Raw genomic sequence first — 24,314 nt, forward strand, 5'->3', positions numbered from 1 at the left:
TTTCGGGTCCTCGTCGTAGCCGTTTCTTGGAATTGCTTTCTGTACTATGTAACTGATCATGACGTGCTATCAAAAGTCCCTCATCGACCTAAATTCACGGCCTGATAAAGATAATAAATAAAACGACGAGCGACTCGATAACAAGACGAAATCAAAGCGAAAATACACAAAATCGTACAGGCACGAACGACCGCAAAATAAGTACCTACAGAGCTGACTTCTAGGCAGTCTTAGTGACTGAAGGATGATTACATGCACTGAGAAAGGTGGCTAGGTCCTCTGCGGCGCGTTCTGGGTCGCGTTCATCTTCTGGATGTCTCCCAAGGTGCCTCAAGACGTTTGTAATGGTCTTGTGTTCCCTGATGAGTCTTGCATAATGGGGGAATAGGTGGCGTTTCGTTCCCGATGCTACCTCTGAGAGAGGATACACAATCGGATTGTTATCCGGATGTACGTGATTAATTGCTCAAGGTATTAACGAGGTATTCTTAAACCTCTCTCACCTTTCGTCGGATGCGCACTTGTAGGACTTTCCGGGTGAAGACGACTCATGAGAGGAGGTACGTCTTCGACTACAATTGCACCGTTATAGTTCAATTACGGCACCAGCGGAAGGTTTTCAAATATGCTCACCTGTGCCGATCTCCGCCTCTCCGTCATCGTCAGAATCACCGACAAGTGTCTCCTGGTCTCCAGTTTCTTCAACAGATGGTGCATCTCCCACCAGTGTCAGACCATCGCAGAGGTGACCCTGGAAGCATGAAGCACGCTCACCTTCAACTCGCTTGCCAAAATCCTCGGTTTGGGAGCCCTTCGAGTCGGCCAGCACCCCCTTCACGATATCTGGGGTGTCTCTCACTATAATCAGAAATCCATGTTTGGTCAAATCGAAGCATTAGGGTAGTATACTCTGTGCGTACTCACCCCGCGTCATCACGCCGTACTCCTCACCTGGGACACCTGCCCATATACTGCCGTCACTGTCGAGGAAGTAGTACGTTTCGGTGTAGTCATCATAGGCCACTCGCTTCATCCCCTCCGGGAGGCGATACGGATCCTGGGATCAGCAAGTCGGTTCACAGATCTCCACTTGACAAAGCAACAAACACGAAGATAAATCGCAGAACTCACTTCATCCTTTTGCGTCCAGCGGCCCATGAGTTGAAGAGTTTGCGGGGTAAGATACACGAGAGGAAGAAGAAGTGCTGGTGTGAACAGAGTACTAGCATCTATAACAGAGTGATCGCAGGCGTAGTAACGGCACGTGGATCGCCTCAATTGACATCCTGAGTCAAACTTGCTGTCATATGCAAACGGCATCAGGGCCATCAGAGTTGACTTGAAAGGGTCATCCTTTTCTTATGCGCACATTAAGAGCCTTTCTCCGGCTGCTTAACGTCCTCCGTCAGGCGAAAGTAAAACCAAATCGGACTAAGCACTGGCCTCTCGAGTGCGCAGACTTCATCAGACTCCAGGCCGGTATTTTAGCATAGCAATAATGATACTGATTATTGATCATCATGATGTCGTTGGGTGAGTTACGCGCAGCACTTCACGGTAATAATCGCCACGGCACCTCCGTCATGGGCGCCTCGAGATATAAATCGTTATGACTTATGAAACGAAGTCAGATCGCGATCGCAGCGTCGTACGTGGATGGAGTTCGGAGCATTTCCTGACGCGAGATCATGATACAGGTTGAATTAGTAAGGATACATACCGATGAGAGTTATCGCTGCGCGTGAAGTCCGAAAGTCCAGCACAGGGTTAGGGCAGCCTTAAACACGAGAATATAGATTGTATACACATACAAATATGTATGTAACCAGGGAGAGGTGGCCGAGTGGTCTAAGGCGCTAGACTAAGGATCTAGTCCATTCGTGGGCGCGAGTTCGAATCTCGCCCTCTTCAATCATGTTTTTGTCTTGTTCACTGGTACGTTTCATTCTTGAATCCAATTTCCCCCTGCGGCCAAGTCTCCTAAATCCTAAGCACAGGTTCCTCAGCTGTCCCACAGCCGCGAATATGGTGATCATGTGGATCGCAAGGTAAACATGTCTGGCTGCGGAGCCTGTCAGTGATCTCTCTCATGAAATGCAAGCAGATGAAAACAAATAATATGCAATGGATGGAACGATGAAAGCGCTGGCCTGAAGGCATATAATACAGCTGTCTGACGATATATGTTCTATGCAGGGTCTGAATACCTCGGGGATGCCGCGGTCGCCCTGGTCGCAGAAGACGGTGCCGTCGCTCGGGTCGACCGCGGGGCTGATGGTGGGCCCCGCGGCGACGAGCGGAGCGATCGCGGCGAGGGAGATGGCGAGGATGGTGGAGCGTACAGTGAGCATGTTTGCCTGCGGAGCTCGTCAGTACTTTGTCTCCACAGTGCAGGCGACGGCGAGGAGAAGACTCACTGGAAAAGTGCTTTGATTCTGGTGCTAGGCTGATAAGTCTTGTAAGACGCTTTTGCCTGGATTTACCGTGGAGGAACACAGGCTCTTTTATAGTGTCCCAGCCACGGAGCCATAAACTATCTCCAGCAGGATTCGCCGACGCCGACGGGGTATGGTCTGCTTCCTTCCAGTTGCATCGAAAGAAAAAGACGGACCTGGATCCTGAAGAGCATAATTCCCTGTGTACGCTGCTTGTTCCTGGCTTCTGACTGACAATATCTCCGCGCGCTTCTTTCAATTGTACAGGAATCGCTTTCCGTGAGTAGCGATCATCACATGCGCATCCACAATTCACCACAACCATTAATTTCAACGTGGTGATAATCCGTACTTACGTCCATTCGTCGTCCGAACTCCTTTAGGGATACCCCGAAAGACGGCAAAACTGTCAGGCAAGAGAGATGCGCACGGCAGGAAGCACTGAGAGGTTCTTGGGCGGCCATGCTCAGGAGCCCTGGTGAAAGCGTCACGTCTCACTTGGTAATGTCCTCTGCCGCGAGATACTCTCACGGGAGCGCAAATTACGAGGTAAGACGATATTCGACCGCTTCGTTCATATCTTTCTTAGAGCGCCATGATGTGGCCAACGTCACGGTATTGCTGCAGTACAATTACGAGAACAAGGGGCCGCTCCAAGGAAGTGACTGGCTGGCTTGAGGTTCCATCAGACTGGATGCAGTGAGACGCGATTCAGGTTAGCTAGACTTTCATGTATGCGAGGTACAGTAATTACCGAGCTAGCACTGAGGACCAGGTCCCCGGACGCAAGCGTAACACCCCTACATAGCTCACAAATACATTCAACCAGTAAGGGTGTTGTAATAACAATGTCCCTCCCTTGCCCATCACCAAGCTCATTCACTTGGCTGCGGGCAATCCTAGCCACAGGGAGATCGCGACTATTTCCGCCGGCGCGGCACCCTCGGAGTCTGAGGTCCTGTCCTACAAAGTCTTCCCGAGACACTTTGGTACAAGATTCTGAACAGAATACCCAGCCGGCTAATACTTGCGCTAAGGGCTATAGGGCTACGTAGACAAAACTGTCAGTTGACCGTGCGTTCTCACTCTGAAGAGGTACGACAGGCCCATCTGGGAATTGCTCGTCTGGACTCACGGCGGACGAGTCTGCGCCACTGTCGACTCACATTTTTCAGCCGCTGCATTTCTCGAGAGAAAAATATTGGAGACACATTGCAATTACATCGGAATTGTCTGCGGTGAAATATACCCGAACCCTTCGTGCCGCATCGGGGTCCCCCTCCTTGCGCCGTACTACGTGATGCATTCCGCGCTTCCTCTTCGGCCGCACGTCCGCCTGTCTTGTCCAGACAAGAGTGCGGAAGTTATTCGAGGTAAGCCCAAAAGAGCTCAGAGGACGTAGAGACGTAAGTAGGAAGATCACAGACCTCGGATAGACACAGCGGGGAACTGCAGGACGTACGTACAATGGGATCCATTATCCCCAGATGAGGCCTCTACTGTGACTTGGAAGCAAAAGACGAAGCGCCGATGTCTTAAGACGCCGTCCTTGAGAAGCTAGGCACAAGTTCGTGAAGGGCATCGTCCCCTTCAGGACGCATTTCCGCCCGCCCCGTAACCGAGAATGACATTGTAGCTTAACTCCGGCGGTATCGGTGAATGCTGTTGAGTGTTCTGTTAATGCTGGATAACTGTGGCATCCAGTCGGGACACTATAAAAGAGCCTGTGTTCCTCCACGGTAAATCCAGGCAAAAGCGTCTTACAAGACCTATCAGCCTAGCACCAGAATCAAAGCACTTTTCCAGTGAGTCTTCTCCTCGCCGTCGCCTGCACTGGGGAGACAAAGTACTGACGAGCTCCGCAGGCAAACATGCTCACTGTACGCTCCACCATCCTCGCCATGTCCCTCGCCGCGATCGCTCCGCTCGTCGCCGCGGGGCCCACCATCAGCCCCGCGATCGACCCGAGCGACGGCACCGTCTTCTGCGACCAGGGCGACCGCGGCATCCCCGAGGCCTTTGCCCAGGACATCGTCAACAGCATCGACACCTCCAAGACGGACTTTGGCGTCCCCGGCACCGACAAGGACTTTGCGTTCGGCTCCAGCTGCCTCAGCCACAGCCAGACCGGCAGCCAGTCCTGCTGCCAGGTCGCGTTCGTCAACGCGGACGGGAGCCAGGGCACGGTCACGATGACGTCGAACACGCTGTCGACGGGCGCAGACGCGCTCGGGGGCAGGACGGACGGGGCAACGTTGAAGAACCTGGCGACGGATATCCTGAACACTTGCTGGACCGGTGATGGGGACCACTCGGGTCGGTGGGCCGGGGCTGGATTCCAGGTTGGGTTGAGCGGGGGGACCTGCTAAAGCGGCGGAACGGTGCCGCGCATGCTTGCGATCGTCCGGGGGACATGGACTCGTCGTTACCGCGTAGTTTGTTGTCGACATGCTTGGAGGTGATGACCTGCCCGGAATGAATCTATTTGAACCTCTATGCGTCCTTTGTGAAAGGGGTACATTCCATACAGAGCTCGAAGGGTACCGGGTCAGTGCACTCACCATCGTATTGGCCGCATACTTGAGACTGTTCGGGGGACATGGACTCGCCGTTACCGCGTAGTTTTTTGTCGACATGCTGGAGGTGGTGACCTACCCGGAACGAATCTATCCGAATTTCCGCGGGATCTGAGGAAAAGGCTGATACACAGCTTCAGCGATGGGCATTCCCGCTGTAGTCTTCGCACTGCCAATGAGCCCCACCTTTGAGCGCCACATAGGTTACGCGTGGCAGCACTTCAGACCTCAGGACCGAGGTGCTGCGCAGTATGGTGAATCGGCAGGGCCTGACCTGATCCAAACCCTAAAATAAGCAATGAGCTGTCTCTATCATAGGTACAGAGGCTCTGTGATGTCGCGCGCTGTCAGATGATAAATAAAACGTGACTCAAGGGTTAACCAGAGACACCAACATTTAGGGCAAGGTCGGGCTTCGCGACTCATTGGTGCAACATTGCCGCTAGCTACTTTACCGTCCACGGATGCGTTTAATAAGAGAGCGGAAACAGTCCGTTCTCTCTAGTTTCTTGGAAACTAGCGCGCCTTACATTACCACTAGTTCGCTAGATCATCCAAGCATACGCTCGTTCACCCGCCGTACCATTGTCGCGGAGAACGTCGAGCGGGAAGTGGGCACGCGAAGTCGGTGGCTGACGGACGCGTCGGGAGCGTGCGAAACCGCGCTCCCAGTGTTACGATCGCAGGGAAAGTGACGTCACGCGAGTTGAACATCCCGGCGGCTGGTCCAAGTCAGCCCGCGCTCCTTGTCAACTCTCACCGTCAGCCTCCTCGACCCTTTCGAGTATAAAACCCGCGCCTGCAGCCCGACTCGTTCTTCACCCCTCTCTCCTCCTCTCCATCACCATCCAACGACCTCTACACGCTACCTCCCACACTCTACACGTCGAGCAAAATGTCTAGTGCAGACGTCTACGTGCGCCGCGGGCACCCCGGTAAGTCTTCCAGTACATCATCGCTGACATTTCTAACATCCACACAGTCCTCTTCGGCCTAATCATCTTCTTCGGCATCGTCGAGCTCGCGCTCTCCGCGTGGCTCACCAGCCGCTACAACGCGCACCACAACTACCCCTCGGGCGCGGTGCGCGATCGCTCGCGCTTCCTCCTCTTCGCCTCCATCTGGACCGTCGTCATCTCCCCCGCGTACATGGGTCTCTTCCTCGCCTCGTCCGCCGGATCCATCTTCACCAGCATCGCGAGCCACTTTATTTTGTGAGTCTTGCTTCGAGTGTCTTTGCTTCTTTTGCTTCGGTGGCTGACGGTGATGCACAGCTTGCTCCTTTCGTGGGTGTTCTGGCTCGCGGGAGCCGCGTCCCTCACGGCAGCCTTGGGCGGGGGGCTCTCTTGCCAGTACGTTTCCCCCTTCCCTCTCCTATGTCTCCCTCGCTAATAATTGTATAGCCTCGACGCCACTTCGTATTGCGGCCAGCTCAACGCCGAGGAAGGCTTCGCCTGGATCCAATTCATCATGTTCACCCTTGCCCTCATCTTCGTGCTCGCGCGTGGCATCTCTGTCTCACGCGCCGGCGACGGCCTGCGCGGCCAGCTCGTCAGTACCGCCTAGGTTTAGGTTTGCGTCTGGGTCTGGATTTCTAGCATGGGATTGGTGGATCGTGGTCTGCTCGTAATGGGCTCGTGTATTGTGGCGGCTTGATGACTTTAATGGTTCTTTCTTGACGACTCTTACGAACGGAGTGTAATTTTTTACCACTTCGTGACGAGTGCGGTTATGCCTTTTGGATGTACTTCTTGGTCATGTATTATTGTACGCTATAATTCGGAGGTTCCACTCATCATTCACTTCGCGTACTGGGGATTGCAAGTATTACAATCTAGGCCTTGGGCCTATCCAGCATAGAGTTTATGACCGATTCGTTCTGACGCTGCTGTAGCTGGGCTGCAGCTGGTTCATTGGGACTGTGCTTTGACCATGCTTTGACTGCCGCTTTGGCCAATACGTCAATGTTCATCGCGCGTTGGCCGATAATCCTGAGGCTTTGACCTCATGAGCGATATCCAGTGCCCTCAGGCTGGCCACACCATAGGATGCGGTCCGAAACGCGGATTAGGACGAGATTCGGACGGTTATAGCATGCTGTGGCTGAAGTTAACCCGCTGTTACGTATTTCTACTCGTATCCCGCGCCGGTCACCGCGAGCTCCGAGAATGGCTGATTCATAGAATATATGAGCCATATTCCCTAAGTTAAAGACCGGGTATGTCAGGTGAATCGCAAAACAGTAAAGGTACGTCCCTCCCTCGCATTTCCATCCAATCATGGAATCATTGTACCGTTCAATTGCTCTTCGGCGAGTATATAGTCACCACTCGAGATGCTAATTGCCTTTAGGACCGATGGAATCGCTGTAGTAGTCTCGTGCAGCTTATACCTTCCGGGCTCATGTTGAATTGTTGTCTAGTCAACGTCGGTACTAGTGCTATCTCTGGACCCTCGTGAGGCATGATGTGGACGCGGCCTCTCCCGGGCCCTCTCTTTCACTGCTGACTTGGGCACTACAAACACATTCCCAGGGCCTAGGTACGTCCTACAACTACGTTACTAATGTATTTTATGCTGATGGAGACATTATGCGCCATTCCCGCCCTTCTATTGAGGTCCCTTTCACTAGTGAGTTTCCACTATGGCCACAGGTCCCTCCTTAGGCCCTCCCCTTCTATATCCTCATAACTAATCGAGATATGTATATAAAACTGACAGACAAGCTCTAATGTCCCTTAGGATCAGCTTCAGATCGAAAATTTCGCCTTTCCAGGATGTGTAACCTTAATTATAACATGCACATATATCAAGGGAATTGGATCCATTCTATGTATTAGCAGTAAGCACACTGTCTGCTATATAGATTATATTTACAATTCACTGTATTTTCTTCGATTTTACTTGAGACACTGCACGCTACCTATCGCCAGCGTCGTCGGGAACAACGACGACCAGCATCGGGCACGGCGGCACTGTGATGTCATCGCGTCGGTAGGCGCCATCAGTCCACTTTAGGCAGGTTTCTATTTGGCTATCCTCAGCCACACTCGCGTCTGCAGGCCGCCACCGCCGGAGTGTCCTATTACTCTACTGCCCTACAAGTTGTATAGGGCTGCTGGTGTTCCCGGTGCTTCAGCCGGAGTTGGGGACAATTGCTTTTGAGGCTTAATAGCGTGGACTCGCTGCTCGACCGTCTAATCTTATAAGCCTTGTTTTTTGGGCCGGGAAGGTCAGGTGCCGCTCCCCCCAAACCACTTTACTACTCTAGATCTCAACTCACTCAGCAAATCTTTACTCGCTCGACAACTGCTCTATATGTGCTATGTCTGCCCTAATCGAAAATGATCCTCACAACGACGACTGCGAGTCTTTTTCTCCACGTTTGGTTTACCTTGCTAATCAACTTACTCCTATTTCTTACTTAGTGGGCGTAGTTGATGATCTTATTGAGCCAAACCTCGACGAACTAGTCTTGACTCCCAAATTCGACCGCCAGTGCTTGGAAAATGCACGCACCGTCTTGTCTTCTGACAAGAGCTGCGACTCGGATGAAGGTAGCTTATGGTCGAGCGACGACAGCGTCTCTAGTAATACTGCCGTTAAATACAGGCCCTGCGAGGTGTCAAAGTTCGAGGCAAACCTCTACTATGCCGGTGTGGGTCCGAAAGGACGCGGGCCCAAGCTCATCTATAGGACATCCGACGACAAGTTTGAGGAACCCTCCGGCCCTGAGGCGTACACCCGCCTCATGAGAGTCGTGGCCGTTCCAGAGACTCACCAACTTGGTCAGAATGGATTGTGGGATGTGGTTCGTGACAAGGTGCGAGACCGGCCTTCTCGCTGCAGTTTCTTGACTAACGTTCACACCAAGGTTGTGGATTTACTCGATAAGAGGAACATCAAGGTCTCATCTGTCGATCTCGTTCGTTTTACGTGGATCAACAAGGAGGCGGACCAGGAGGTTCAAGTCGAAGTCGAAGACGAGGACGAGGACAACGGCGACGACAACGACAGTCTCACTTACGACGATATTCCACTCATCCAGCCCGTCGAGTATGGACAACGTCACTATACCAATGCCACCATCTGGGTTGGTGTCTTGCCCGAGACTCTTACTGCTGCCGTTGCTCGTGAGTCTGCCAAGGATATCCGTGCCTTGCTCGACTCCCTCCAGGTGCAAAATGTCGACGTCGCCTATCGTGAGTCGGTTTACAAGCATTTGACCGGCCATGGACCGGCCCTTTTCCGGCCCGTCGAAGACGAACATCCTTTTAAAGAAGTTATCGACAACGTCTCTGTTCCCCTTAGCCTTCCTATTGCTGGTCGTACGTCTGCTATGCAGGGCACTCTCGGCCCCTACTTCCGCATCGGCGAGAAGCTCTATGCCATCACTGCCCGCCATAATCTGCTATTGCTTGACCGGGACAACGAGGTGTATAGGTGTGATGGTACACCATACTTGCGGCCGTGAAAATTCAAGAGCTTCTCTGACGCTAACCCCGCGCAGGTTCTAGACCCACCCAGAAAGTTCTCGTGATGGGGCCCTCTGCGTTCACGAACTATCTGGCATCTATCCAGGCCCTTATTGGTGCCAACGTCGACGCAGCTGAAGTCCTTGAGAAGAATGTCAACACGTTCAAAGGCCTGGTGCGGGATGGAATCGACGTCGAGGAATCACAGACCAAGCTGGACGAGAATGAGGCCGAGCTCACCAAAATGCGCAACAAGATCGACGCATTGAAAAAAAAAATTTATAAAGATCAAAAAAAGGTGGAGCAAACCCAAGCATCGAGTCATCGGATTTGTTCGCTGGGCTCCCCTATGGGTGTCGGTGTTGGTCCTCACCGCTACACCAGGGACTTCTGTGTCATCGAGCTTTACAAAGATAAGTTCAAGCATATGATAGGCAATGTTCTGAGCCTTGGTGTGTTGCTAGTCTATTTTTATTGAATGCTGCTCATCTGAGATGCGTGTCTTTCTTCCAGGTCCGGAATTCCCCCCTGCAAAGCTCAAAGCGTTGATGTACGATTGCGTCGATGTCCCATCCAAATTCAAGTACCAGGACAACGGTCTCCTTGCCCTTAGAGGCATGCTCACGGCCGATCAAGTCAACGAGCCCATCGCCTTGAACCTCCAAGGTGATCGTATCCGTCGCGTCATCAAGCGAGGTTTCACTACCAACACTACCGTCGGAATTCTCACCCAGTTTACGTCGTTCGTGCGCAAATACTTCCCCACTGGCAATATGGATTCGGTCGAGCTGGCCATACTTTCTCACGAGAATGACACTGGGACCTACTCCAAAGGGGGCGACTCCGGATCACTGATCGTCTCTGCCCGCGGCGAGTTTGTGGCTTTGCTTACTGGGGGTACTAATAATGGAACGGATGGCTCCCATATCACATTTGCCACTCCGTTCAAGTACGTTTGGGATTCTGTCAAGGAAGAGTTCCCCGGCGCCGATTTATACTTCGACAATCTCGAAGATTTTCTCGCCGACGTAGCCTAGATTGGTTTCTTTTCCTCGCTTCATGTCCTAGTTGTGTCCTTAACTACCGGGTCTCCAGTCAAAGAGCTGGACAACGCCTTCGGCCGTTGGTCTTTTCTGGACCCCCACCCCACGCTCATTATCATTGGCCTGTGAACTCTTTCTGCTGTTTAGTGATCGCTTTTATCCATTGGATCGCTTCTCGAGGTAGATGAGGTGCTTTGACCGTTGGACGGTATCAAGGGTTCGTCTGGTGTCTTTCGTCATACACTCGGTATCAAAGCTGACGAACTTCGAAAGCCCGGCTTTTGGCGAACCGTCTCGACAGGGTCTTCTTCTGCGTCCTGTTCACCTCCATGATCCATCCGTCTCACTATCGTCTCAACAGGTAACTGTATCTCCATCACTCATTCCTCTATCACGATTGCGTCCTCTTCCAATTCTCCACTGCCTGATGGGTAAGGTGGTTTGCTTGCAATGGGCTCGTGTATCGTGGCTGCGGCTTGATGACTTAATGGTTCCCTTCTTGACGACTCTCACGAACGGAGTGCACCACTTCGTGACGAGTGCGGTTATGCCTTTTGAATGTACTTCTTGGTCGTGTATTATTGTACTGCGTGTAATCTATAGTCTGGAGGTTTCACTCATAGAATATCGTTTGGTGAGGGAGCACCGGTTTGACTACGTAAAGCAGTCGATATATATATGCGTACTGGCTGACGGTAGCACCGCCGAATGAGGTCCGCGACATTCAAATCCGAACTGCCCCTAAGCATCGATATATGCATCATTAATACACACTCGAGAGATCCACAGACGAGACAACACAGTGCAAGCATACACCGCAGGGTCACCGCCGTCCCTTACCCTTCTTCCCGACAGGCAGCCCGCGCATCACCGCCGTCTTCTTGCGATTCTTGTTCTTTACGTTCGCCTCGGAGTAGAAGTTCTTGGCCTTTTTCTATGTAAGGTGCAGATATGGGGTGAGTGAGCAATTGGTAATACAGATGGAGATGAGAGCATACCTTATTGGTCTTCATCCGCGGGGCCTTTTCTGTGGTCTCTGCGTCTGAGTCTGATTCAGAGGCAGGTGCCTCCTCTGTGGGTGGTGCGGACGGCTGGGCACCGTCCTGGTCCTCGGGAAACACGTCAGTCCACGAGAGGCCGTTGAACTCTTCCTCCTCATCCCCCTCGCCCTCTCCTTCATCCCCACTCGCGCTCCCCTCATCGCTCCCCCCATCACTTCCTTCAGCACTCCCCTCTTCCTCACGTTCATCCTCATCTAGCCGCCTCACATCTTCCTCCACAAACACATTCTTCTGTATAATCCCACCCAACTTCTGCTTCACCCCGATCACCTTCTCCTCCTCACCCCCCTCCCTCACCTTCTCCTTCCCCTTCTCCTTCCTTGCCCTCTCCTTCTCCTCCCTTCGATTCACCTCCTCCGGCCGCTCCGGAGGGGGCACAAAGAACGGAATCCGGCCGCGCACCCAATCGCTGAGCACGATCCTTGCCACACCCTCTAGGTCCGGCTCCCCGCCCTTCAGCAGGCGGCCCTTCATCCTCGCCAGCGCGTCCAGGAACGTCGTCGCCTCATACCTCCCCGTCCCCTCCTTCCCTTCCCCCTCCTCCGTGGGCATAGGCACGCCATGCTCAACTTCATACCGGCTCGTATCGATCTTCCCCGGCATGGGCACGCCGTACGTCCGAGATAGATAGATAGGCTTGACGCGCTCGAGGAGCGCGGGGATGTGTTCCGACGGCGTGGGGAGGGCTTCGACGCGCACGACGCCCTTGAGCACCGTGCTCGTGTGCGAGTCGCGCGCGCTCGCGGGCACGATTCCCGGGCAGTCGATCAGGTATATCTTGCGCGTCAGCGTGATGTACTGCCACACCTTCGTCTCGCCCGGGATCGGCGCGACGCGGCACACCTTCCCGCTCTTGAGCGTGTTGATGACGCTGCTCTTGCCGACGTTCGGGTAGCCGACGAAGCCGACGCTGATCTGTTTCTTGTCGGAGTGCAGCTGCGAGAATTGGCGCAGCAGCTGGATGAGCGCGCCCTTGCCGAATGCGTGCGTCGGTGAGGCATGGAACGCGATCGTCGGGTAGCGCGGGGTCAAGTGCTGAATGTAGCGGGCCTGTGAGGAGGGGGAGGGGGTCAGCATGCATGGTGGGGAGCAGGGGAGGGCGGGGGACGCACGGTAACCCAATTCGGCACCAAATCGCACTTGTTAATGACGAGCACGACCTGCTTGTGCGCCTTCTCCTTCCGCACATACTCGAGCACGCTCTCGCACATCGTGCCCACAGGGTCGCGCGCGTCGAGCACGTGCAGGATCACGTCGGACGAGTCGATCACCTTATACAGCTCGCCATAGATGCGCCGCGAGGTGCCCTTCGCGTAGATCGGCTCGATGTAATCTGCGTGCGTGCGGGCTTCTTGCGAGGGATCGTTCGACGTTGTGGGGCGCTGGTCCTCGGCTTCCTGGGCGGCGGTCGAGCCGAGCGTCGCGAGCTCCTCGAAGGTGCCGACGTCCAGCTTTGCCTTCTTGCGCTGCGCCTTGGGGCCGAACGTTTCTGCGAATGGCTCGGTTTCGACGATGTGCGACCGCTATAAAGTACGTAGCGTAAAGGGACGATGACGGATGGCATTCCGGCGCGCCGGTGCTCACCTTGCGCAGATTGGGGTTTGAGGCATCGTCCAGGAGCGCCATGGGCAGTTTATTCCGCCTCAGCAGCACCGAGTACGGGTCATCCTTCTTCGTCGCCAGGCTGCTCCGAAAATGGTCCAGCGCAGTCTGGGATATCACCCTGGTATTCCCTGTACTTCTCATTTAACCCTTCGGCCCTTAGACTCAAGGATTCCGCTAAAACGCACCGAACCACCGCCGGTCAGGCTGCACCCTCCCCGGCTTCGTCTCGTCCTCGCCCTTCTGGAACTCCGCCGCCTGCACGATCTTGCCCTTGCGGTCCCGCACGGGCTTGCCGCCGTTCATCATCTTCAGCCGGGACGCCGCCTTGGCGTCGCGGTAGAAGTTCTCGCCCTTGACTTTCTTGACATACGGGTCGGACGACGAGCGCGTTTTCGAGGAGGAGCCTGTCTTTTTAGTGGGCGCCATGGCGGGCAGAGGTAGTAGGGGAGTATTGGTGCAGGAGCACAGATGCAGGAGAAAATACAGATCTTTCCCACGGTATCAATAATGCCTCAATATGGTAATTCCCGAACTCTTCTCTTGCGATGCCACACTCTCAGAGACACCGACCTTCCTCACTTCGCTCAATACTGCTGTTGGCGGGAGCAATAGTGGAATAGGAGAATTTTTTACGCTAAATCCACCCATAGAAATGTCACTTGCATGATCACTCAAGTACTCATATTCCAAGCTCTTTCTCAAGTGTCTTTGAGCCTTAGGCGTTGATGATAGAAAGTGCAATCCTCCCTACAAAGTTAAGGACGCGAGTCGCTATAAATGGAAGGTTGAGTCACTGTGCGGTAACCCCGCAGCGTCGCGAGGGACTTCGTCTGAAGTCGGGGCGACTCGCTTCGGAATGGAAATCCTAAGGCGGTGAGGAGGTTGTGTACTCTCTGCAATTCATTCGTACAATGGTAACACCACCTCCCATGATCATGAGAAGTTGAATGGTTTTGTATATCAGTACACATGTAGTTTGAATTTTTTGAAACTGAACCCCAAAGTATAATACCAAGTGAAGGCTCTGTGTATAGATTGGCCCTTGTCCGGACTCAAAGTGCCCACAATGTCATCAATATCGGCGCCTTGCAATGACTGCATGATGAGACAGAGAACAAAAGAAAACTTCCAAGTTGCGTTACGGAGTGAAGACAACTAGAATCATCACAAGTGAAAAATATTGTTCACATCTGGGATTGAACCTCGAGCTCACATCATTGGATCTGAAATAACGCATCACACTAACCGCTGCACTAGCGGCACACTGGCAATATTCAAAAATAAGGTAATATGTTAGTCGGGCAACCGTCTGGGCGCATCCGCTGCAATGGCTCCGCGTCCACTTTGCGAGCCGCTGCGCGACTCGCTTACATAATCTGCGTCCTCAACTTTGTAGGGAGGATTGCATTTCGTGTTGATGATCAACCAGTGTAACTCGATTAGATTCGCTTTGGGCAAGTCACCACCTTCCAAGTGAATCAATAAAAAGCTAAGCGTTAATGACTAGTCCACTGGTCCCAGACGATAGCAGGCACTCAGGCCATGCTACCACCGCCTCAGCAAGTGCCCCCGCTCAGCCCGACCTGGAACCCATCCCCCGCCCACCTCCCAGAGTGATCCCCACCGCTAGTCCAGCAATTGTTCAGGATATTCATCGCGAGTTTCTTCAGCGTCGCCCCATCGGTCTGACCCCCAAGCGAGTCAGCGCCAGTAGAACGTGAATTGGCCGTCATCGTGACCGTGCCCTGGTTGCCGTTCGCGTTCACGAACGCGACCTGGCAGCAGAACTGCTGGCCGGTCTGGCTGCGGCTCAGGCAATCCGTTCCGAAGGTAAACAGCAGGTTACTCCCGGGCACGCCGAAGTCGAACTTGCTGGTGTCGATGTTGTTGATGATGTCCTGCGCGAAGGCTTTCGGGATGCCCCTGTCGCCCTGGTCGCAGAAGACTTTGCCGTCACTCGGGTCGATAACGGCTGCCACAATCGGAACTAGGGTTGCCAGAGACACGGCAAGGATGGTGGAACGGAGGCCGAGCATATTTGCTGTGGTACAGAGTCAGTGGTCTGTCTCCCTCGGTTCAGCACAGTACCTGATGGGAGTAACAGAAAGAAGTGCTATAACACTGGGGCTTTTCTGCGTTGAAGGCGCTGATGAGTCTAGTGAGGACGATTTGGTTCGGATGTACCGTAGAGGAGCGCAGGGTCCTTTATACTGTGCCGGCCAAGAGCCACCGTTATTCAGAGCCGACATACGCTTCCAGAAACGTTTCTTGATACTCCAGGTGTTAATTACGACGCCTTCCTTGCGTACCGGCACGAACGGACCTGATGCCTGAAGGGACTAATGCCCCACAGTGCTTCAAGTTGTTCCTGGTTTCCGAAGGGCAATATCTCCGTGGGCATCCTCTGACAATTCTACAAGATAGGAGAGGTATCGTCTACGGAGAGTGGCTCCCCCCACATGGACGCTATGAAATCACGGCTGTTATTCATTGGTAAGTGAAGTTCAGACCAGTAGTTCCGAAATTACGTTTCTGTTTCTTCCGAGCTCCTGTTAGGGACACCCCCAGAAACGGGCGCGAGACCTGGCAGGTAAAACGGGCATGTGTACGGAAGAGTGCACGATAGGCTTCGGGTACGAACATGCTGAGACACTAGGCTGATGATAGCGGATGAAGCCATACATCTTACCTAGTAACGCTGTCCGACGCAAGATTCTCTAGTGGCACATTACGACGTGAGAGCGGGCCACTTCATCCATCCATATTTTGTGAGCGCGGGGACAAGCGGGCACACCAAGGGGCTGCAGTACTGCTACGGGATCGACGCGACGGAGGCGTTCATGAATGGATCCAGGATGAGCCGATTTGGAACAAGGTGAGATGTCGTGACCCCTCGGAGTCCGAGGCCCCAACTACCCTAACCTGCGATGCGTAGGTAAGTATGCGAGAATGAAACCCATGAAATCGCCGCTGGAGACAGCATATCCGCGCATCTCCTGCCCTCCCAGAGCCCCATCTTCCACCGTGAAAGGGGAAGCTGTCTGTCCTGCCTGTTGGTCATACCTATATCTTTTCTTAAGAACTGTCCGGCAGCTCAAGTTCATTGGGCATGACTGAAGGAGCTCAGACGATACCAAAAACGTAAGGGGACTCTAGTACTGCTTCATATCCACATGACGAGGATCCCCAGAATGTACATGACATGGGAGCCACTCCCCCATTGATGGTTCCGCCGTCTTGTGGAAGCCCAAAAGGAAACACCTCCTTCGGAAACCAGGTACGACCCCGCACAGAGCATCGTCCCCTTCAGGACGCATATCCGCCGCACCGAAAACAAGGCCGACATTGCAGCTTAACTCCGTCAGTATCAGTGAACGTTGTATGGCTCTCTTGTGGCTCTAACTGGGACACTATAAAAGCATTGACGCTTCCTTCAGCATAAACTCAGCAAACGCGTTGGCGCAGTATTCAAATACTTTCTTTATTGCTGCCCATCAATATTGTGAGCTTCTATCTTCCGTGTACACCGGAAGAGACAGGCCACTGACAAGCGTTGCAGCCAAATATGCTCAGCGTGCATACAATCATCATCGCCATCTCCCTGGCCACCCTCTCCCCGCTCATCGCAGCCGGCCCCTCAATCGACCCGAGTGACGGCCTCGTCTTCTGCGACCAAGGCGATAGAGGCATTTCGAAAGCCTTCGCACAGCACATTGTCAACAACATCGACACGAGCAAGACCGACTTCGGTGTGCCCGGGAACGACAAGGACTTCAACTTCGGCACGAACTGCCTGAGCACCAGCCACACCGGCAGTCAGTCCTGCTGCCAGGTAGCGTTCGTAAATGACGACGGAAACCAGGGCACGGTAACGATGACCTCCAACAAGAAATCGACGGGCTTCGACGCCCTTGGGGGTAAAACTGACGGGGCTACGCTGAAGCGTCTCGCGACGGAAGTCCTGAACAATTGCTGGACTGTCGCTGGTGACCATTCTGGGAGGTGGGCGGGGGATGGGTTCCAGGTCGGGTTGAGTGGGGGCACTTGCTAAAGGGTAGTAGCGTTGCTCGAATGCCTGCAGTCGTCTGGGAATAGTCTGGTTTGTACAGCGTAAACTGCCGTTTACAACTTGAAGCTCGTGCGGTGATTGATTCCCCCAGAACGGATCTACTGAAACCATGTCAGTCCATCGAAAGACCTGTGGTTGCGTGGCGAGGTGGAGGCATGAATACACGCACCAGTACAGTACAAAATCCATGTCGAGATAGAAGCGTGAGTGTCATGACCGAACCTCCAAACTCACTCATGTTGTGTACGAAATTTATTTCTGAAAGATTCAATGGCAGATTCTTTGTTTTCTCACCTGTGAGCTGCCACGGCCCACTGGCACAAGAAGGCATTACCATAGGACAGAAAGTTAAATGCAACGACACCGTACGGTGACCCTACCACCCACCATGTAATGACTTTGCATCTCTCAGCCACCATATTGTGCTCACCTTCGGATTGCCGATGGCATGATTTGAATAAATGAGCAGAACAAACAGAGTCCCTTTTGAACCGGGCAGTGGAAAGCTAAGTACCTAATATAAGTTGACGAGAGAGGAGAGACCGTGGTGTCGACATGATCAATCATGATCCACCGGCGGTCACAACAGCTGCAAATAAACGTTTGCTTACCGAAGTGGCCACACGTACTCTTGTCTTTCACAACTTGGATCCGGAACTGCAAGCGGCAACCCTCAAGCTTCAAGTATTGCAGTCCTATCTATACCTTGTGCCTCTCCTGCATGGAGGTTGACGACCGATTGGTTCTGGCACTACTGCAGGCATGATGAGCACCTGGTTGAGCTGGTTATCGGGCCTGCGCTTTGACTGACGCTTTGGCCAAAACTTCAATGTTCCAAGCGCTTTGGCCGATAGTCCTGACGCTTTGACCCCACGAGTAATGCCCAATGCCCTACCTACCCGATATCGGGGCGAAGCATATGGTTTTTATCCTTTGTCCAGCCTCGTGCCACCCCGCCGAACGATGACAACACGTCGAACGAACGACGACCGCGTCCAGAAGGGCGATGTGGGAGTTATACCCCGCCCTATTATCACACTGTGATAATACGACGGGGTACAACTCCCACCTTCCTTCCTTTTCAGGCGAATCTGGACCAAAGCGGTAAGACATGGCAGATGGTGCTTGGAACGCTTGGATCGTACCTTTGGCCTTGAGGACGTCCTCCCCCCACCTATAAAGCCATGGACACTCCGCCCATATCCCTATCAATATCGCCCGCCCCTTTCATAACACGCCCGCGCCATCGCACAACCAGCTTTGTTCAATGGCTTCTATGTCTTTCTCCAATGTCATGTGTCTGCCCTTCGGCGCGCCCGACTGCTCTTACAGCGATCCCGGACACCAGACAAGCACTGGACTCGTACTATTTGGCGAAAATGCTCTGGGCCATCGGCTTTCAGATGCAGAGTCGGACACTCCGCAGTCCGAGGTTTGCCCTATTGAAACAGCGGTATACAACTACGTCCCGTAAGTCTATCGTTCATATGCGCCGTCATCGTATCTAATCAAATACTTGATTGATTTGTCAGGCAATCTCTGAGAGGACTGTACCAGGCTCCGTTCATGAGCGACGGACCGCTTCCATTCCTCAGCCATAACTATGGGTCCAACAACTCGTTTCTCCCATCTGCCGACCGCTCCTCTCTCACATATTCCGACATTTCGTCTTCCTCCTCTGGCGACAACTCTTTGCCGTTATGTTGCAGTCTGAGTCAGATTGCCCCGGAGCTCCCTTCCCCTCCCGCGAGCTATCGGGAGTCCGATTCCGAATCAGAGAGCGAGGGGAATGGTACCGAAGACGGGTACAGACCGTCGCCGCCACCCCAGCCCGTCAATCGCCGCAGGGCGGCCCGCCAGAGACGCGCCAAGGCCAGGGCTCGCACAGCGCCGTATCCCTCCTCATCCCATACCTCGGCAGCCTCATCACCCTCCCCCTCGGCATCATCTTCCTCTGGATCGTCTACCGCCAAAGAGTCCCATACCAGGAACTGCATCGCCACCTGTTCTCCTCCGGATGACATCCTCCACGACGAAGACGGTACTCTGCGGTGCCCAGTCGACGGCTGCACCCACGTCGTGCGCCCGAAGGACCCGCACAGCAAGCCGCGGCTGGCGGACATGCGCCGGCACGTCAGCACCCACTTCCCGGCTCTAAAGCAGGGCAAGTGGGTGTGCCGCGGCTACGCGCTGGAGGTCGCGGACCGTCTCGGCGTGCCGGGCGAGATACACTATGTCGATGGCGTGCTTTCTCGGGGCGGGTGCAACCAGCACTTTAGCAGGAAAGATTCGTTGAAGAGGCACCTTAAAGCTGTGTGCCGCAAGGTTCACGACTAGGTACGTTCGTGCTGCTCCTTGACTTTCGCAATGCGAGCTCACGCGAGCCTTCGCTAGGAAGTGCCCGGAAGGCTGATATGCAGTAATGTCAACCACGATCTTTCCTCGTGACAGGAATATGTCTTCATAATCTTGATCCAATTTCCCAACTTTCTCTTACTGCGGAGTCTTCGTTCCTGCCCTGGTCCTAGGTTTAAATAATAACTAGTCGGCGGTGTTATGAAATTATGTTTGTATTATTGGACTATACTGTACTTCTGCACTTATGTATGTTGTATCCCCTCTCGTATCAAGTATGTAGATGCATTACCAAATCCTCCGTTAGACGTTCTTCGTCTCAGGACCGTGAACGTCGCTGTGACTCCAATTCCAAATCATTGCGTCAGTGCACCACCGCTCCCTATAGACAGGATTGCTCGCCTATTAGATCTAGTACTGGACATGGAGGAGACACCGTTGACAAGTCTCTGTCAGTGCGTTCCTTCGCATCAGCCACCAACTTCGAACCTGGACGTTCGCGGCCACTTCTTCGCTAAAATGTCTTGCGCGACACATTCAAGGCGGCGATAGAGGACACTTTCAGATGTTTTGAGCACCGTGATCTAGCAATCAAGCTCCCGCTCTCACCTCCACAGTCCATCTGGGTCGTTATGACATAGGCGCCGGCCTGCTTCGAATCCTTGTATGAGACAGAGGCTTCCACACAAGACTCGGCAGCTAGCAGTTATTTCCGTGCACTAAATATCTTCCTGATCTATGCAGATTTCAGTGCACAGAACCTACAGTATTCCGCATAGTAGCAAGACAGTACAATACAATATCCTCTATTAGCTATAACGGTAAGGAAAGAATCAGCGAGGGCTTCGGTTCAACGGCGGGTCTCCCGCACTTTTATATGGGGCGAGCCCTCAGGCCTCATGGCCTACAAAAAAGCTCTACTTATAATCTCAAGTAAGGAATTACCTCAGACCGACGCAAATTCGAAACAATGCAGCGTACCCTGTTGGCTCCTGTTGGATACGTACTAATGGGCTCACCTTCGGAGTTTCCACTGCATCTAATAATCATTAGCTGTCGATGACAGCCATTTGCAGATCGATGGGCCCCCTTTTCAGAAAATCATTTACAGTCGGACCATGTCGGAGAGGTAAGTTCAGGTCCCCGAGGTACCAAAATCAGATCATCTGGACGCCTGCGCCTTCGTCCGACGTCCCCAGCACCGTCTCCGACGCACTCCGACTGTACGCGACTTTCTAAAATGATGGCCTATCGATCTGCAAACGGCTGGACGAGTTGAATCATGAAATTTTGGATGACGAGTCGCCATTGGATGTTAGACCGTGGAAATATTTAGCCTTCGGATGTGCCCCATGGTCCACCGGTCTACCAAATACAACAGCTACAAATAACATTCCTTTGCCAGTGGTGTAGCCACTGCCGCTCTGTCTTTACTTGCAACCTTCAGTTGCATCGCGAGTGGCGATCTTCAAATATTGGTGGTCCTATCTATTCTCTCGGCATATCGTGAAGGTGGCGACTAGTTTACTCTGGGACTGCTTTAGGTCCATCGAACAGGCGGTGGACTGGGTGTGCGCTTTGACCAACGCTTTGGTCAATACGTCAACATTCCTAACGCTTTGGCCGATAATCCTGACGCTTTGACCCCGCGAGCAATACCCAGTGCCCTACCTACGCCATATCCGGACGGAGCATATGGTCTTTATCCTTTGTTCTTGCCTCGTGCCACCTCGCCGAACGATGACAACGCGTCGAACAAACGTCGACCGCGCCCAGAAGGGCGATGTGGGAGTTGTACCCCGTCCTATTATCACATTGTGATAATACGACGGGGCGCTTTTCCCGCCATCCTTCCTTTTCGGGCGAACCTGGACAAAAGCGGTAAGACATGGCAGCCGGGGCTCGGAACGCTTGGATCACTTGCATCGTACCCTTTGGCCTTGAGGACTTCCTCCCCCAGCTATAAAGCCATGGCCACTCCGCCCATATCCCTATCGATATTGCCCGCCCTCTCCATAACATATCCCCGCCCTCGCACGAACTCCTTTGTCCAATGGCCCCCGTCTCTCGCGAGCTGTCTTTCTTTCAAGAGATGTACAACCCCTTAGAGTCCGACGCGCCCGGTAACGGGTACAGCGCTTTCCAGGGCGCGACGGAAGCCAGACTGGTTTCTTTCTACGACAACTCTATCGACGACCACGAGGCAGACGCCACTCAGCCGGGAATCGGGCCCTTCGAACCCCTCGCATACCCGTAAGTTATCCATCGCTCTGTGCCGTTAATTTCTAACCAGAGCCTTTGATAACCATCAGCTCTTACCTGTACTCGTCGTCTCTGTTCCCCTCCATGACAGAGGCGTACCCGCCCAGTCTGCTCTACGGCGGAATCGACACCCCGTCTCTCTCATATTCCGACACCTCGTCTCCTTCGTCTTCGGAACTCTCATCCCCGGTATCTCCTAACTCAAGTCTGCTCGCGGCCGAGTCCCTTTCCACCACTCCGACGCCCGTCTCTTCCACCAAGGGCGGCCGTCGCCCCCGTACCCGCGGCCCTGTGAACTACCGGGAGCTCGAGTCTGACGCGGAGAGCGAGGGCAACGGCACCGAAGACGAATATCGCCCGTCCCCGCCACCCCAGTCTGCCAAGCGCCCCGGCGCAACCCGTACGAAGCGCACCAAGGCCAGGGCTCGCGCGGCGCCCTACCCCTCCTCCTCCAACACCTCCTCCGCTTCCCCCGCCTCCTCTTTGTCATCCCCCTCACCCGAGTCGACCCCCTCTCAGAGAATCAACAACAGGAACCACGAAGCCTCCTGCCCGCGCCCGACCGAGATCTTCCCCGACGCAGACGGCACCCTGCGGTGCCCAATCGAGCATTGCAAGCACGCTATCCGCCCAAAGGGCCCGAGAAAGCCGCGAGCGGGGGACATGCGACGGCACATTGCGACCCACTATCCGCACGAGAACGAGGGCAAGTGGAAGTGTCGCGGCTACCCGGTGGACGTCGCCGACCGCCGCGGCATCCCGGGCGAGTTGCACTATGTCGACGGCGAGCTGTATCGCGGGGGGTGCGGGAAGAACTTTAGCAGGAAGGACGCGTGGAGGAGACATCTCAAGGCTGGATGCAAGGGGGGTTGCAAGTAGGTCTGTTTGTCTCGGATTAGCTTTTCGCGATACGAGCTTACGCGAGCTGCAGATAGGGATATCCTCGGAATCTTACATGTAACAAGGAAATTGTATGATGTTGCTTCATTTAAGGACTCTTTCTCTCAAACTTTGTTGTTGCTGGATCTTTGTTCCCTCCGTCGCCTCGACCGAATTAAATGATAGTTGCGAGAATATGGCTGGATTCGTAGACTAATTGTATTTTACATGTTGCACACCCTCTTGTATCAAGTATGCGGCTGAGTTTTCAAGTACTCGCTGGACGTTCTGAATCTTCCTCAATGTCGTGATCGGGAGTTGAATCGCGTCCGTCCGTCACGCGTGACCTTCCGGATTCGAGTCCCAATCGACCTCCACCTCAGCGATGTGAATCTGCTGTGTCTCTATATACCACTTGCGAAGATTTACCAAGTTTCTCGTACGCAAAGGAGTGCTTGAAAATTGAAATTATGGGTCTATCTTCCACGTCGTCCTCAAGCTTGGAACACATCATGTCCTTTAATTTGGATGGTAGGCTGGTGGCCACCCTCTCTCAGGCTAGCACGAGTGAGGCAGAACTATCACGACTCTGCGCACAGTCTGATAGAAAGGGTAGTTACGTGCCTATTTGGATGGGTAAACCGTCTTCGCTCCAACGCTGCTGAATGGACTGACAGCCTCTTAAAATCACTGACCCGCTATGAACTAATGGTTTATGCCGTATATACGGTGGGTGCAATCAAACCTCCAGCTGGCTATCAACCTTCAATCTTCCTCCAAGGACCAAATTCCTTATATCCAGTCTGGACAGGTTACTACATCGCAAGTCTGTCAACAATGAAATAGGCGACACCGACTACTCTATCGGCCCCAGACGGTTGTAGGACCCTAGATGGCGCTAAAACCCGAATGCTTAGCAAGTGCCGCCGCTCAACCCAACCTGGAACCCATCCCCGGCCCAGCGCCCAGAGTGGTCCCCATTGCCCGACCAACAAGTATTCAAAATGTCCTCTGCGATACTCCTCAGCGTCGCCCCATCCGTCCGCCCACCCAGGGCGTCCACGCCGGTGGACCTCGTATTGGCGGTCATAGTGACGGTGCCGACGTTGCCGTTCGTGTTGAGGAACGCGACCTGGCAGCAGGACGAGCCGCCGCCCTGGCTGTGGCTGAGGCAGCTGCTGCCGAACCCAAAGTCCGCGTCGCGGCCGGGAACGCCGAAGTCCTGCTGGGACGTATTGATGTTGTTGATGATGTCCTGGGCGAAGGCGCGCGGGACACCCTTGTCGCCCTGGTCGCAGAAGACGCGGCCGTCGCTGGGACTGATAGCTGCGACGAGCGGTGTGAGCGCGGCGAGGGAGATGGCGAGGATGGTGGATTGAATGCTGAGCATATTTGGCTGTAGAAACTCGTCAATGACATGACCCTTTCATTACAAGCCGAAAGTGGAAGCTCACCTATGTGATGAACAGAAAGTGAGTTCTGATACTAGAGCTGGTTTGCGAAGGAGCTGATGCGTCTGGTGGAGATGTGATTGGATAAAGGCTGAAAGAAACA

General features: G+C 53.7%; 9 protein-coding genes and 1 non-coding gene across 10 annotated transcripts; 6 read left to right on the plus strand and 4 right to left on the minus strand.

Moving 5' to 3' along the window:
• Positions 1 to 98: 98 nt before the first annotated feature.
• GLOTRDRAFT_108764 (uncharacterized protein) lies at positions 99 to 1,198 on the minus strand. The gene is made up of 6 exons (XM_007862319.1): positions 1,132 to 1,198; positions 925 to 1,057; positions 775 to 858; positions 634 to 717; positions 504 to 572; positions 99 to 414 (listed from the first exon to the last, which is right to left on the minus strand). Exons 1-6 carry the CDS (start codon positions 1,156 to 1,158, stop codon positions 221 to 223), a joined length of 591 nt encoding a protein of 196 aa, XP_007860510.1. The 5' UTR covers positions 1,159 to 1,198; the 3' UTR covers positions 99 to 220.
• Positions 1,199 to 1,829: 631 nt separating this feature from the next.
• On the plus strand, positions 1,830 to 1,911 carry GLOTRDRAFT_t1. The gene has a single exon. It is a non-coding gene; the product is annotated as a tRNA-Leu (tRNA).
• A 3,995-nt stretch (positions 1,912 to 5,906) lies between these two features.
• GLOTRDRAFT_97416 (uncharacterized protein) lies at positions 5,907 to 6,884 on the plus strand (the record flags this gene model as incomplete). Its single annotated transcript, XM_007862320.1, has 4 exons — positions 5,907 to 5,946; positions 5,994 to 6,225; positions 6,286 to 6,363; positions 6,415 to 6,884. The coding sequence occupies 4 exons, from the start codon at positions 5,907 to 5,909 to the stop codon at positions 6,575 to 6,577; spliced, it is 513 nt and encodes a 170-aa protein (XP_007860511.1). The 3' UTR covers positions 6,578 to 6,884.
• Positions 6,885 to 7,231: 347 nt separating this feature from the next.
• Positions 7,232 to 10,523, plus strand: GLOTRDRAFT_101908 (uncharacterized protein; the record flags this gene model as incomplete). Its single annotated transcript, XM_007862321.1, has 5 exons — positions 7,232 to 7,259; positions 8,440 to 8,834; positions 8,886 to 9,462; positions 9,522 to 9,938; positions 10,000 to 10,523. The coding sequence occupies 5 exons, from the start codon at positions 7,232 to 7,234 to the stop codon at positions 10,521 to 10,523; spliced, it is 1,941 nt and encodes a 646-aa protein (XP_007860512.1).
• A 601-nt stretch (positions 10,524 to 11,124) lies between these two features.
• GLOTRDRAFT_112812 (NGP1NT-domain-containing protein) lies at positions 11,125 to 13,843 on the minus strand (the record flags this gene model as incomplete). Its single annotated transcript, XM_007862322.1, has 6 exons — positions 11,125 to 11,463; positions 11,528 to 12,640; positions 12,703 to 13,113; positions 13,175 to 13,323; positions 13,381 to 13,555; positions 13,766 to 13,843. 6 exons carry the CDS (start codon positions 13,841 to 13,843, stop codon positions 11,353 to 11,355), a joined length of 2,037 nt encoding a protein of 678 aa, XP_007860513.1. The 3' UTR covers positions 11,125 to 11,352.
• Positions 13,844 to 14,751: 908 nt separating this feature from the next.
• GLOTRDRAFT_123774 (uncharacterized protein) lies at positions 14,752 to 15,231 on the minus strand (the record flags this gene model as incomplete). Its single annotated transcript, XM_007862323.1, has 1 exon — positions 14,752 to 15,231. One exon carries the CDS (start codon positions 15,229 to 15,231, stop codon positions 14,752 to 14,754), a length of 480 nt encoding a protein of 159 aa, XP_007860514.1.
• Positions 15,232 to 16,760: 1,529 nt separating this feature from the next.
• GLOTRDRAFT_123775 (uncharacterized protein) lies at positions 16,761 to 17,246 on the plus strand (the record flags this gene model as incomplete). Its single annotated transcript, XM_007862324.1, has 1 exon — positions 16,761 to 17,246. One exon carries the CDS (start codon positions 16,761 to 16,763, stop codon positions 17,244 to 17,246), a length of 486 nt encoding a protein of 161 aa, XP_007860515.1.
• A 1,285-nt stretch (positions 17,247 to 18,531) lies between these two features.
• On the plus strand, positions 18,532 to 19,601 carry GLOTRDRAFT_89653 (uncharacterized protein; the record flags this gene model as incomplete). The annotated part of the gene is made up of 2 exons (XM_007862325.1): positions 18,532 to 18,734; positions 18,797 to 19,601. The coding sequence occupies 2 exons, from the start codon at positions 18,532 to 18,534 to the stop codon at positions 19,599 to 19,601; spliced, it is 1,008 nt and encodes a 335-aa protein (XP_007860516.1).
• A 2,071-nt stretch (positions 19,602 to 21,672) lies between these two features.
• Positions 21,673 to 22,995, plus strand: GLOTRDRAFT_134786 (uncharacterized protein; the record flags this gene model as incomplete). Its single annotated transcript, XM_007862326.1, has 3 exons — positions 21,673 to 21,872; positions 21,932 to 22,760; positions 22,813 to 22,995. The coding sequence occupies 2 exons, from the start codon at positions 21,673 to 21,675 to the stop codon at positions 22,758 to 22,760; spliced, it is 1,029 nt and encodes a 342-aa protein (XP_007860517.1). The 3' UTR covers positions 22,813 to 22,995.
• Positions 22,996 to 23,673: 678 nt separating this feature from the next.
• Positions 23,674 to 24,150, minus strand: GLOTRDRAFT_123778 (uncharacterized protein; the record flags this gene model as incomplete). Its single annotated transcript, XM_007862327.1, has 1 exon — positions 23,674 to 24,150. One exon carries the CDS (start codon positions 24,148 to 24,150, stop codon positions 23,674 to 23,676), a length of 477 nt encoding a protein of 158 aa, XP_007860518.1.
• Positions 24,151 to 24,314: the final 164 nt, after the last annotated feature.

The sequence above is a fragment of the Gloeophyllum trabeum genome, assembly GCF_000344685.1.
Source record: "Gloeophyllum trabeum ATCC 11539 unplaced genomic scaffold GLOTRscaffold_00001, whole genome shotgun sequence".
Lineage (NCBI taxonomy): Eukaryota > Fungi > Basidiomycota > Agaricomycetes > Gloeophyllales > Gloeophyllaceae > Gloeophyllum > Gloeophyllum trabeum.

What these genes read in the sequence shown, in the direction of transcription:
- GLOTRDRAFT_108764 (XM_007862319.1), bottom strand. Translation starts at nt 1,158, where the DNA reads ATGGGCCGCTGGACGCAAAAGGATGAA. An exon ending in GCTGGACGCAAAAGGATGAA is followed by an intron (nt 1,058 to 1,131) that starts GTGAGTTCTGCG and finishes TGCTGATCCCAG; the next exon opens with GATCCGTATCGCCTCCCGGA. An exon ending in AAGTGCGCATCCGACGAAAG is followed by an intron (nt 415 to 503) that starts GTGAGAGAGGTT and finishes ATCCTCTCTCAG; the next exon opens with AGGTAGCATCGGGAACGAAA.